This window comes from Anoplophora glabripennis, unplaced genomic scaffold, assembly GCF_000390285.2.
Source record: "Anoplophora glabripennis isolate ALB-LARVAE unplaced genomic scaffold, Agla_2.0 scaffold39, whole genome shotgun sequence".
NCBI lineage: Eukaryota > Metazoa > Arthropoda > Insecta > Coleoptera > Cerambycidae > Anoplophora > Anoplophora glabripennis.
The window spans coordinates 415,149-429,302 of record NW_019416254.1 but is presented as its reverse complement, the minus strand read 5'-3'; the positions used below and the strand labels follow the sequence as shown (position 1 = coordinate 429,302).

At 30.8% G+C, this 14,154-nt stretch overlaps 1 protein-coding gene across 4 annotated transcripts; it reads right to left on the bottom strand.

Moving 5' to 3' along the window:
• Positions 1 to 7,889: 7,889 nt before the first annotated feature.
• Positions 7,890 to 13,790, bottom strand: LOC108915673. Of its 4 annotated transcripts, none has more exons than XM_018721781.1 (2): positions 13,734 to 13,790; positions 7,890 to 10,310 (listed from the first exon to the last, which is right to left on the bottom strand). In XM_018721781.1, exon 2 carries the CDS (start codon positions 10,305 to 10,307, stop codon positions 8,016 to 8,018), a length of 2,292 nt encoding a protein of 763 aa, XP_018577297.1. In that variant the 5' UTR covers positions 10,308 to 10,310; positions 13,734 to 13,790; the 3' UTR covers positions 7,890 to 8,015. The 4 variants fall into 4 exon arrangements, with proteins under 4 accessions (XP_018577297.1, XP_018577289.1, XP_018577314.1 ...); XM_018721773.1 differs by having other exon boundaries at positions 13,678 to 13,777; XM_018721798.2 differs by lacking the exon at positions 13,734 to 13,790 and adding an exon at positions 13,484 to 13,656.
• Between the last annotated feature and the right edge of the window lie 364 nt (positions 13,791 to 14,154).

The following is a 14,154-nucleotide window of genomic DNA, read 5'->3' as shown; positions in this document are numbered from 1 at the left end:
CTTCTTTTACCAATGTTCCAAAGACCACTGTTGCAAGAATCCTTAGAGAACAGCTTCTTCACCCTTACCATATCCAAAAAGTGCATGCTCTTAATCCTGATGATTTTCGTGCAAGAGTACAGTTTTCTCAATGGTTTCTTCAGAGACATGAGCAAAATCCTATGTTTACGAGATTAATTCTGTATACTGACGAAGCAAGTTTTGGGAGGAATGGAGTTATTAACTCCCATAATTTACATTATTGGTCTGATGAGAACCCACACGCTATTATTGAAACTAGGCACCAAAGACAATTTTATGTTAATGTTTGGAGTGGAATTATTGGTCCTTACTTATTGGGTCCATTTGTGTTACCCCCTAGACTGAATGGTCAACGTTACCTAGATTTCCTTGTGCATCAATTACCACAACTGTTAGAAGATGTTGATCTTGAAACCAGAAATGCACTGATATTCATGCACGATGGGGCGCCGCCTCACTTTAGTGCTGCAGTAAGGGACCATTTAAACGAGGTATATCCTAATCGCTGGATAGGTCGCGGTGGACCTATTCATTGGCCTGCCCGAACTCCAGATATGAACCCACTTGACTTTTTCTTTTGGGGGCACTTGAAAAATCTTGTTTATTCCACACCTGTAACCACTAGAGAAGAATTAGAAGAAAGGATTTTTTATTGTGCAAATGAAATACGACAAAATCCTGAAATGTTATGGAGAGTGCAACAGTCTTCTGTTAAACGAGCTCGTATTTGTATAAGAGAAGGTGGAACTAATATTGAGAATTTATTATGAATTATATTAGTTACAAAATTTTGATTGTCATGCACTTTTCGTTTAGTTAGTTTAGTTAAGTCCAAATTCTCATAATTTGGAACACTGCTATTGCAAATTATTTGTCCTTTATTCTGATATGTAAAAGCCAACTACGATTAAACCTGTGTTTCTGTTAAATAAAATGTCTCAAATTAAATGGTACCTTCCTCTTTAAACGGGTTTATCTCAAAAAATATCTATTTTATGGATATTCAACAAGTATACATTTTTTACGTAAAATACCATAAATTTTTATAAAATGATGGAAAATTTGGGGTATAGTGGAACAAAAATTTTTTTTCTAGACATTTTGGTGGGAGGTGCTTTGCCCCCGGACCCCATAATTGTTATCGAGGATTTCATATTGTCATCCAAAGCAGCTTCAAAAATTATAGATCCAGCCAAAAAGTCACAGCAAAAAAAAAACATTTTTAATTCTCAACTTCAAGAGCTAATAACTCTACAGGGTGAGCCCGGAGGAAAACATTTTAAATGAACTTGTGACATTATTTTCTCATTATCTATCCATATCCGAGAGATTGCCCACCATTTCCGGGACACCCTGTATATATGCAGTGGCGGTTTTACCATAAGAGCTGTGGAGCTGTAGAACACATAAAATTTTATGCATTTAATCATATTAAATATCAACAAAATATTTAAATAATCCAGATAATGTACTCGCGCTAAAATAAATCTAGGAGCTTATATTATTATTTATTACGACGCGAGCCTCGCTCCTTAATATATGCAACCTCATATACAAAATGTGTGCACAGCGAACAGTTAGATGCGTCCTTTGCTTTTATTGCCTAATCAGGCACGTAACCCAGTACACTATTATATGGGCTTTTGTGGCTGCAACAACGACAGCCACTGCTGCAGTCTGCAGTAAATGCAGTAATATTTCGTATGTGGTGTGTGGTGGTTTACTTCTGCGAGCGGCACGTGTAAATATTTTCGTTTAAGCATCTACGGATATTATAGTTATTAAAATGAATAGCGTTTCGTTTTTACAAAAAACTTTATTTGGTTCTCTGCCTTATGAGGATAAACTAAAAATAAAAGAATTCGGTGGGCCAACACCACAATTAAATATTGAAGTTAGTGGAACAAGCCGAAGTAAAAGTTATAAAAGACAATTTAACAATAATGTACACACAAAAGCAGAGCGGGTGTGAGGGTGTGATATAAAAAATACACTATTTTGTTTTCCGTGCTTACTTTTCGATGGGGATAAAACATGGACAATATACAGTGTGAAAGATTTAAGTCATTTAAGTCATTAAGTAAAATAAACATAAGAAATCAGTTAGGTTCTGCATATCGGGATAATATACTGAAACACAATGAACACAAAACACGACGAGACAGAAAATTCGGACAACCCTGATGTGTTTCGTGGACGACATATTAAAAGAATATCTAGCCACATGGGTATGTCCGGGATTTTCTATGATTGTACCTTGAATTAGCTGTATGGTCCCGGATTTCGGACTTGCACGTATAACTCCCGGAATATAATATATGTACATATATATAAAAAAAAGATAAAGAAAAAATTATAACACGGCGAAGAAAATTAAAATTCGTTGAATCGTTGGTAAACTTCACAAACGATGTTTTTGTTTATAAACAATATTCAGTAATTTAATAAAATATATTTAGTTTATTCCAATTTATTTATACCGTCAGTAGGTAATTCGTGAATAGATATTTCAAAAAGGTATCAATTTCATAAATCGTTCTTGTGAAAATCTGTATTTTTGTATAAATGAATTGTTCCTTGAAATTCAAAAGTGCCAGGAAAACGCGTGACCTTGAAAATTTTTGAAATTTTTCGCCTGCGGCACCATTTAGATACTCTCCGGGCACTTAATATCCCGGAATTCAGTTCAACAAATATAGCAACCCTAAGCAGAACACATAAACTTTTACTTTTTTGCCATGAAACGTCGCAATGAAAATTTAAATATGCAGTGAAATTCCTCGAAAAAACTTGCTGTGAAAAAGTGTTTTCAGATTTTAAAAATTCCTCTAAGTAAAAAAGTTACAGACGATTTTCCAAAACGCCACATTTACTTTTTTTCAAAATAACTCAAAAACCTGAAGAGCTAGGACCGGTCTGCAAACGTCATTAAGATAGCAACAGAACAGTCTAAAACTTTCTCCATTTAACCATTTTTCTACCTCTTATAGCTTCCAACATGCCAACCAATACATGCCAAAATAGTCCACACTGTATAGATTTTAAAAAGTGTTTAGGTTAATTAAAATTGCAGCAAAACCTAACTATATATGAAATTTAACAAAAATTTGTTTAGAGAAATAATGCTAAAAATTTTTCGTTATTTAATTGTTATTATGCAAGAGACAAGGCAACTATTTGTGACGATACGCTACATTACATATATAGGACATCTTATCAAATCCGATTTTATTAATTTTATTTTTAAGGTAGCAGAAAACAAAGCATTATATAGACATATCTCACAATCAATGTTTTCCTTTAATTTAATTTTAAAACCCACCTGTATATAAACTATCGGAGTTTTTATATTAAGGTGATGTTTTAAAACTTCCTATCCATAAAATAACATTTTCTTTATATTTAAGTGGTATAGTAACTAACTGTAAATACAGGTACTGTCATGCTTGTCATAATGTTTGTGTAATAATATTACAGTTACCTAGAGATATTGGATAGAATATTTCAAGCAACGTTCTATGTTAGGCAACCAGTTATACTAGTGTTGATTTAATTTATAACACATAGTCCAATCATTTGGCGCTCAAGAAGGGAAAGTTTTAGGGAAGTTTTGAAAATTGGTATATCTATAGATTATGATGTGCTCTTTCCGAATTTTTACTTTGCCACCTCTTTTTTTTCCGCCATATTGGAAAAATGGCGCTCCAAAACAGTTTTTCAAAGTTATTTCCTTTCCGACTCACTTTACGGTGAAAATAGTTATGTAATAAATTAAACTAGAGAACATTTCCTATAATTTATGTATCAACCTTTTTTCTGTAAAATGTAAAATGAATAGTATCGACGTACGGGCGTTGAAAATCCGACCTACTATGGCCTCAATACCGCAATCAGCATTTTAACTACATTTGATTCCGTTATAGTTATCGGCGATGATGTAGATCTTCTTATTCTTTTAACTGCAGAGCGGTGGGGATGGAAAAAAGCAAGAATGGGCTAATTCCTCACCACACTCCAGCAAACTTACTAAAACTAATTTCTTGCAAATGTAAAAAAGGATGTCGGGGAGCCTGTGGATTCAGAAAGGCTGGTGCTCCGTTATGTGCGCGAATTGCAATGGTACCTGCGATAATTCGGATGTTGATCTACAAGACAGTGATGAAGAGAAATATACGGAGATAGTTCTTCAGCAAACCTTCGACGAAATCGAGGAAGAAGGTGATGAAGTTGAAGAAGAGAACCCTATCGCGGATAATTTGGAAGAACTTCCTATCCGTGAGGTTTTGCTTAGTTCTGAAGACGAAGAACTCGCAAAACCTGGTCCATCAGGGATAGCGAAGCGAAGGAGAATGCACTAAATTTAGTCAACATTGCATCACATGTGGATTAGGCCTATTGGAGATACTACTAAAAAACGCGCCAGGAACTCTACATCATGATGGTGTGGAAATGAGTTTGTTGGCCAATACGCGTATTGGAGTAGACTTTGCGGCGCTCGTACGTCGAAACTATTCATTTCACAGAAAAAAGGTTAATACATAAATTATAGGAAATGTTCTCTAGTTTAATTTATTATATATAACTATTTTCACCGTAAAGTGAGTCGGAAAGGAAATATCGTCGAAAAACTGTTTTGGAGCGCCATTTTTTCAATATGGCGGTTACTTCCGGAAAAAAAGAGGTGGCAAAGTAAAAATTCGGAAAAGCACGTCAAAATCTATAAATATAACAATTTTCAAAACTATCCTATAACTTCACTGGAAAAACTTCCAGCTGATTGGACTAACATTCAATCAACAGAATTTAAGGCACATTTCCAACTTACAATTAGTTATAAACTTGGATCTTACATAAGTTTATTATTAATGTGGAAAATATTAAATTTCCAAAATTTTAGCAATATGTTCTATTCGAACCTTTCCATTTATCAAAAGAAAAAGCGCATTCACGATTTATTAGTTACAAATCAGTATAAATTTCTAAATTCTAAATAAATTTTGTTTATTTTTATGAATTCTTAAAATTAAAAACTTTTCTACAGTAACTGTTTGCAAATATTTTCACCGTCCACTCATATTTTTGTTTCAACGTTGTCAACATTTTGAAACAGTGTATTGTAAATACAAAAAGAAAGTTGTAAAGAAAATGATGATCTTTTTAGGGAGCACAGCACTGAAAGAAGAATTTCAGTCCACAATGAAATTTTTTGCAAAAAGATGGTATCATACAGATTTCATTTGTAAAAACAAAGTTTAGTCTCTTTCTTACAAAATATCTCGCAAACCGAAATAGCTATGGCCGCCACTGTGGGCGAAATGGTCGATCTATCGTCGTTTAATTCAATTTTCAAAGTGTTTATTTGCGCCAAAATTGCGTCTCTATCGATTACTAATATCCCACTGACCTTATATATCGATTCTATTTTGATTGACATCATCTAGTTGAACAGCTGTGAGCTGTCAAACACAACATATGTTTCAGCCGGTGCATCACTAAGCTTTAACACGTGTTTTCTTTGCATTGCCAAATTTTCTCTAAAGTTGCATTTGTCTCAATTAAGTGAAAGAAAAGTGGTTTTATTTATAGTTAGAGGTATGTATTAACTAAAAAAATTTTTGTTTGTGATCTATGCTTAAGTGTTGTAGAAAAAAATATAGTTAAAGTTGACTATAACACTAACTGCTTGAAAAAAGCCAAAATAAGACTTCCGTGGACCGGAACTTCTGATATTCGTGGGTATTCGCGCTACAATATATTTTTTAAATTACTATGTTGTCTTGTGATTGTAAAATTTCCAAATCATCTGCAGCCAACTGCAACTTTACATGATATTGCATTTTTTAGGAACAATGTCGGTGCTCAGACGAGAAGTTTATTTACTATGGCGCAACGAGCCCGTGCCTACTAAATGATTGCCGTTGAAAGTCATATATTTAATAATATAATTAATATCAATATGTATGATGCTAATGAAATCCTTCTAATAAGCAAAAAAATTATAAATTTTGTAGCAAAATTGGTTGAGAAATGGAAATTCAACCATAGAAGCAGCCACAAATTTTTTGTTTTTATTTTCTGTTCATCAGATCCCTTGATCCTTGATTTCAAATTTACGCAAATCACAAGGCAACTCAAAAAAGAAGGATGTCGATAATGATATTTTACAACTTTTGTCTGAAAATTGTGTACCTTGCACCTTAGATTCATCTAGTAGTTCCGAATCGGAAGAAAAAACTGTTATTACTATTGTTATTAGTACTGTTATTATTTTTTTCATTATAATTAAATTTTTGAATAAGGCCAAAAATAGTTATTTCAACAGAAAAAAAATTAAAAAATAAATAAATGTTAAAAAAAACTGTTTTTAATATTAAAATGTAATATATTTTTAGCCCAAAAGAATGTGAAACATTTAATATATTAACTTTATCATGTTTTCCTGAATGAAATAAACAGTGTCTAAAATATGAAAAAAAGTTGCAACTTTCACAAAAAAAAATATAAATATATTTAAAATTTTTTTTTTTATTTAACATTGTAGCTTAATCTATTTTCAACTAAAAAAAAATATTACACAAACAAACAAAAAATTCCCCTAAGCGCTATTAATTAAACGCCGCTAGATGAGCCTTTTCGCCCACTGTGCCGGTCTGAAAAAATCATTGCGTTGATAATAGAAGGGTCTAAACTTTGTCCCTTGATCGTATTTCTGTCTCTTTCAGTTTCAGAGATCCCAATATATGCATCAACACAGTATTTTTTAAAAACAAATTTTATGACACTTACATATTTCTAATACAAAAATGTTAGAGAACATTGAAATTAAGTAAAATGTATAAAGTATTAACTGCAAAAGCATGGAGGATAACAAGAATTTGGGAATAAAAAATCGCATATTTAAAAAAAATATATATATTTGTTCTATTGCATAAGAAAGGAACCAAAGACGAATAATTATACACACGTTTAGATGTCATCTATAAAATGTCACTGAGATTAATAAAAAACAACAGCTAGCTAAGTAGGTACCATAATGATCAAATAGGATTAGAGAGGATTTGCAAAGGAACATCGACTACAGACCAAACTTATATTTTGAAGAAACTCTGACAACACATAATTTAAGTCTACATTTGCTGGCAAGACAAACGTATTACTCAATTACATGGAAGAAGTTATATGAAGCAATAGGGAAGTTAAGGTTGTTAAACTAACTGAAGACGTTGTTGTAAATGAATGTTAGAGAAATGATGAGTTCAAAGTAAAAGAATTGCTGATATAGGTGATCCATTGTCTACATTTTTCTTTAACTTGCAGTTCAGTGCAGGGTTTGATATACCTACCTGTATAGAAGCAGGCACCAGTGTTTGGTTTATGCTGATTATATTGTATTGTAGGAAAGACATAGCAACTGCATCTAAGTTACTGGAAAGCAAGAATATCGCTTAGCCATTCATGAGAAAAAAAATAAAATGGCAATGATAGAGGATATGCAGGGAAGAGAAAATACATAATAAAAAAGTAAGAAATTTAACAAACACACAATAACAATAAAATTCTAAAGGCGAATAATTCATAATCAAATAATAATAAGACACAGTATATAAATATTAGACACATTTTTATTTGTGAACAAAGAAAAAGATATATTCGAAACAGATGTCATATTTTTGTTTAGAAAATGGACTAGATATCTATCTAACTAGTATCATAAAATAAAATTTCTTTGTTTGATTTTTTATATTGGTAAACTTTTAAATCAATAATTTATACGATTTGATAAAACAAATTTACGTCATAAAAGATATATTCAAACAAAAAAAATATATATTTTGTGCAATTAATTGTACTTTTGATTTAAATATAAATATTTTTTTAATTATTTTACATTATAAAAACAACTATAAAAAAACAATTATAAAAACAGTAATAAAAATAAATAACTTCCTCTGATGAACACATTTGGCATTTCATTAATATAAGTAAAAACAACTCTATTCCATTTGGTTAATTTTAGTACTAACCCTATTAACAAAATCTTGTAAGCTCTTTTGAGTTACTGCATCTAATTTTAAGAAATGAAAGTTTTCGTTAACAAATTTGTTTTTGTTTAGGTAAAAGTTTAAGTAAAATTTATTTTTTTTACTGTTTTTAGATTCAGTGGAGGTTTTCAAATGTTGTCGAATGAAGGGACTGCTTAATAATATGTTGAACCTACAGTACATATACTCAGTAAATTTTATAAAATGCAAAGTGTCCCTGTTATACAGGGTTTTAAAAGAATGTTCTACATCTCCAACGCTATCAAATAAAGCATTAAATGAGTATGTGATTAGCAGCATGTAAATAGTTATAGGAAATATTATTTTAGAATTTTCTAAAAAGTCCTTGAAGTTGCTTACACAATATATACCAAACAAGGCTATAACATGCGGCGTTATTTTTCGAATCCCATTGACCATCACTGCTTGGTATTTTGAAAAATACAAATGTTGTCGAAGAAATTGATAAAGCAAAGTGACTGTCAAAATGCATGTTCGAATATGTTCGTTTTTTATTAAATAATATACTAAGAACGTAAAAGAGGCGTAGAATAAAAATGTAAAATAACATTCTTTGTTTTTCAGATTTATAGGGGGTTGTAATGTAAAGAAAATTAGAACAGATATGGTTAACAAGAACAAAAAAGTTATATGGCCAACAAAAATCGCGATTAAAAAATAATAAACAAAAACAAATCCATATATTGCCAAAATCTTGTTATATGTTGGAGCAGTGACATTCCACTTTGTTTCCAAAAAAGCTGATATCAAGGGGTGTGTTGCTAAACCTTTAAATTTTTCACAAGAACAAATTTTTGACATAATCTCTACTTCGGAGCATATTAGCTCTTGGTTAGGGTCTTTTTGCAACAATCCACTAAAATCGAATCTTATTTCGTATTTCTTACTATGCGGTGTATTATAATTATCAAGCACAAGACACTGGTCGAGATATAACTCTAGATCATCTTTACTAATATAATCGAGCGGAGTTTTATTGGTATAATTTTGTATAAAAAGTGAAGCCCCACGATCTAACAACTTTAAAATGGCTTTAGTATTATCAAAAATGATTGCATAATGCAGAGGGGTGTTTCCATTTTTATAAACAATATCCACTTGTAGACCATCGTAACATAAAATTTCATTAAAGTATTTCGTTTTTATTTGTCTACCGCGGTTAAGTAAAAATACTGTAAATAAATTAAGATCAATTACTATTTTGTTTGTTTTAAGAAGCTCCTTGAAAATTTCATTGAAATTCCTTCTAGCAGCTATTTCTAGAGGTGTTTTACGATTTCTATTCGTAGTTTTACTTAAATTGGCTTCTTCTTGAATTAAATAAGCAACAACTTCTTTAAGATTCTTCTCACATGCCAGTTGTAGTAACGTGTTGTTACCATCTTCTACATCAACAATGTTTTTATTATTCTTCTTCACTTCTTTAATAGTTATTAAAAAATCATTTTCTTTTTTTTGTGTTAGAAAAGAAAATAAAATATTTTCCTCGTCTTCTATCGCACTGTTTATTCTGGGAAAATCTTTGTTCTTCTCTTGCAACTTTTTTAAAGTGTCATGTAAGTCATACAATTTTATAATGTCTGTTGCACTTTTACCATTTAATTTATGCAATTCAACATCCACGTTATGTCGTGTTAATATTACACTAGCAGCATTTAAGATTACGTCATTGTACTGTGTAATACCTTTCTGTTGTAAGGAATCGTATTTATTTAACAAAATTGTAATTGGAGAGTGATCTTTGTAATCCGCTTTGTTTACCGACAATTTATATTTGTTCACTAATATTTTCAACGTATCAATATATTTTGAATTTTTCAAATTCGCGAACTTTATGAAAAATAATAAGATTGTGTCTCCCTCCCTTGTTTTACTACGGCATTCCGGTAAAATATATGTCATAGCTAGATGGAGATTGTCCACGTCGCAACTTGCAGCTGCCAAAAAGGCCAGTTCTTCGTAATTTTCATTTTGCACGTATATCTGTACTGCTGCTTGAATTACTTTTTCTAAACAATAGTACTTATTTTTCAATCCTTTCTCTAATCTTATCGTGGGCAGTAATGACAGATACTTATTTCTTCCAAAGTCGAAGGTCAATATTGCTTCATTTTCTTTTATTATTTCTATGGCTTTATCGATATCTTGATTCTCGATTATCAACGCTCTGACTTCTTTGGCACGACTTCTTAGTACCACCTCGTTTTCCACGGGTTTGCCCATCACCTGGAATAAAATATTAACTGTTTTAGGTATAACAAAAATATTGTAATAATAAACAATAATTTTCTTAAAAATAATATTTTTACCAAGCTCCAAGCTTTATAATGTAGTGCATGACTGATTATAATAACCTATTATATCTACACCTTTTCTATACGATTGTTATTAAGATTAGGATATCAATTACGAAAATATATTGTTGCTACTACAGTAATAATAATCAACGATAAGAATAACTGTTTTTGCATTGTTAGAAATGCTTCAGAAAACAAAAAATTGTACTACGGAATTTATCTACCTTTTAATTATTTTAACAGTTTAAGCTAATTAAAAAATTCTCATGAGGTGAAGTTATATATTTTTTCATTTCAAATAATGTCCATGGACCAGTTACAAAATGATTATATAAAAGGAAAGGTACTGTCTCCAATTGATACCTACCAATGAAAAATAAAATGTAGTACAACATATCAGGTATAAAAGAGTTTTTGTTATTAAAATTTAAGACTATTTTTATATAAGACGTATTTAAATGGAGGTATTTTAAGTTTTTGAAAAATGTCAAAAATGTTGTTTTAATAAAACTAAATTGGCGACTATGTTGCCCCTATATATTACAACCATTCAAAAAAAATCCTATTATGACTGACCACTTTAGAAGGGTTGTTTGTGTATTATGAATTTTCTCCATACGGTACAGACATCTATTATTATTATTAATATTTAAAATAACATACCTGTTATGGTATATTATAATAATAAAGGCATTTGTATTTTTTTGCATCATTTAGTAAATATTAATAATTAAATATATAAACATGAAGCATAACTGTTGAGAGTTAATAAAGATAACATTGAAAATATAAGTATTACTAACAATTGCAAATTATTTGTTTACTTCTGTGCAGTTTCCATATATACATTTACAAGAAAATATACAGTTTGTTTTTCGAATTCGACGTACCGATTCGAATTTTATTAATGGTCAAAACCTTATGGTATTTTTACTGATTGCCCATAGGTAACTGCCAAAAAACTATTACTGCTAGTAATATCGAATTTGTCACCGTAATATTCAAGTTTAATCTTGTTTTCTTCAAGAAAATTAAACGTATCTATAATTTATCCATAATTCTCTGAAGGGGTCTTAAAAATACCTTACTATATCAGCAAGTTAATTTTTAAAGATAATTTTTAAAACAGTTTCTTGAATTTATATTACTCAAGAGCAATAAGTTTTCCAACGAATTTATAGAATTAATTAGTAATATAAAAGCAACTAAATTTATTAATTTTATATCAGATATAAATCAATGATAATGATGTAGAGTAATGACATTAATATCGATAACACTTAGTTTTTGGAATGTTGTTTTATTGTGCAAGCCTAATCCAATTTTCTTCAAGGAAATTAAACGTGTAAATTATCTATAATTTTCTCAAGGAATAATTAATATCTGGGAAATATACACATGCAATTCTTAAAGATAATATAAAAAACAATTTCATGAATTTTGTTTACGCGGAATGGTTTTACGGAATAAATTAATAATAAATAGGTGAATTTAATTAAATTTATTATCTGGACCTTTTCAACAAGATTGTAGTTAAGTAACATATTCCTAAATGTATTCCTCTTCAACTCTCTTTGCATATTTGTCTAACGTACAGATTCATTAAATGCATACGAGGTCTGTTCAGAAAATAACCGAACTTTATTTTTTTTAGCTTTATTATTAATTTTATACATTATTGGTCCTTGTCCCCTTAAAAGTACTCCCATCCCCTCCTATTCACACACTTTTCCCAACCGTGTTTTCATTTCGCGCAACAGTCCTATATAGAACTTCATAGACTTTGAAGTGAAGCACCGATTTTAATTTCGGAAATAAAAAAAATCGCAATAAGCCGGATCTGGCGAGTGAGGAGGATGAGGGAGGACAGTAATCTGATTTTTAGCACAAAACTAATGAATTAACAACGCGTGTACGGGCGCATTGTCATGGTGCAAGAAACATGAGTTGTCTCACTACAACTCTGGTCTACTTTTGCGGATTTTTTTCAGGTAACCGTTGCAAAACATCTTGATAGAACACACGGTTCACTGTTTCACTTTGAAGCAAAAATTCAAAATGCACAATTCCAATAAAGTCGACATTGGATCGAGATTGACGTGCTTTCTTGAGACGTAAAGATCCTTTGCCTTTGCTTTGGTCTCCCGTTATAATTCTTTGAATGAATGTTTCATAGTCGCATGACTCAATTGAGATGCTAACCTCTTCTGCAATTTCTCTGATGGTGAATCATCTTCAATTGACTGACGACAATTTTTAAATTAATACCATTCGTAACAATGCGTACGACCCAGAGGATCATCTCCGTAAGTTTCTTGTAAAAGTTGAAACGTTTCCGTGATAGTTCTCCCCTGTTTTACGCAAAATTTTACGTCACATCGTTGCTTCAGAAAATAGCACATTTCAAAAATCGTCACTAACATTTAAACACGTTGCACTCAAATATAGTATCACGAACAGTAACGGAAAAAAATCCATAAACTAATATTTTATATTATATAATGAGTAAGATCTTTTTTCCAAATTTTGGACATAACTGAAATCGAATTTAGATTTATTTAGTAAAAATAAAGTCATAGAATCAACATTATATAGAGAAATAAATATATATGAAAAAATCATTAACAGATTAGTGAAATGCAAATTTTTCACCTGTTCCTTATTTACCCCTTTGTTGCCAGATGTATGTATGTATGTATCAATAAAATATTACAGTATGAAATGAACTGAAAAAAATTATGTTAAGCAGAATTGTGGTCAAGGTAAAATAACTTATTATTTCAATTATTAAATTAATTTTCCATATATGACCCTTAGTCCACCCCTGTTATTTACGTCATTTCTTACTAATCATGAAGATATTAAATACGGAATAAGACCGCAAGAACCGATAATATTGATAGCTTTGCACACAGAATTTACATTCGACGTATATGTGAATTTCAAACAACTTTTTCAAACGTGTTAGTAACAATTTTGCATATTTTAAAAGTTAAAGTGAATTACAATTTTCTTCTTATTTAACTTTGGAAAGTTTTATGTATTAGTTTTATATTACATACAATTGGTACATTTATGCCGAAGAAAAAAGAAATTAATTACGTTTCTCTTACACTGTCCTGACGGATAGATGATTACAAGCACTTAACTAGCAATTATTACTTTTTGAGGCGCCACGAAGTTGTACAGTTTATATTTACACAACAAATCGAAACTGCTCTCTTTGCATATATCGATATATATGTACTAGCAATAAAATACATAGATTAGATAAGCACTTCCACGTAGTAACATACCGTATTAAAAAAGCTATCAGACATATTGTAAAAACATATTTGAGAATTGAACGTACACTATACTGCTACAGGTAAGAGCTGCGCAAGACCTGGGATACTGAGAAACTGTCAACTATAAACTGCGTTTAAACATTGGGATTTGAATGTTATACCGGTATACCAGGGACGGACTTCAAATAAAAAGTAAATAAAATATAAAACTGGCACGGCGCACAGTGGGAAATATGGGAAACAATTCCGTACAGTGGTAATTTCTTATATGTTTAATTTTATAATCCTGGTGGAATAATTTGATATATTTATATAGAAATTTTTTAAATCCAGGGAGAACCCATTACCCTCAACGCCAAAGATAATACTCTTCAACCTTAAACCTGAACCCAAACACATCACATAACCTCAAATTCATCAAATTTTACCTCAAAGTAATACACTGACTCTTTTCTAAATCTATGGGTATAATTACTTATAGCTTAT

Excerpts from the sequence above, each read along its gene's own strand:
- LOC108915673 (XM_018721773.1), bottom strand. The coding sequence starts at position 13,701 with ATGTCTGATAGCTTTTTTAATACG. Across the intron at positions 10,311-13,677 it reads CTGATAGCTTTTTTAATACG|GTGATGGGCAAACCCGTGGA; the intron begins GTATGTTACTAC and ends ATTTTATTCCAG.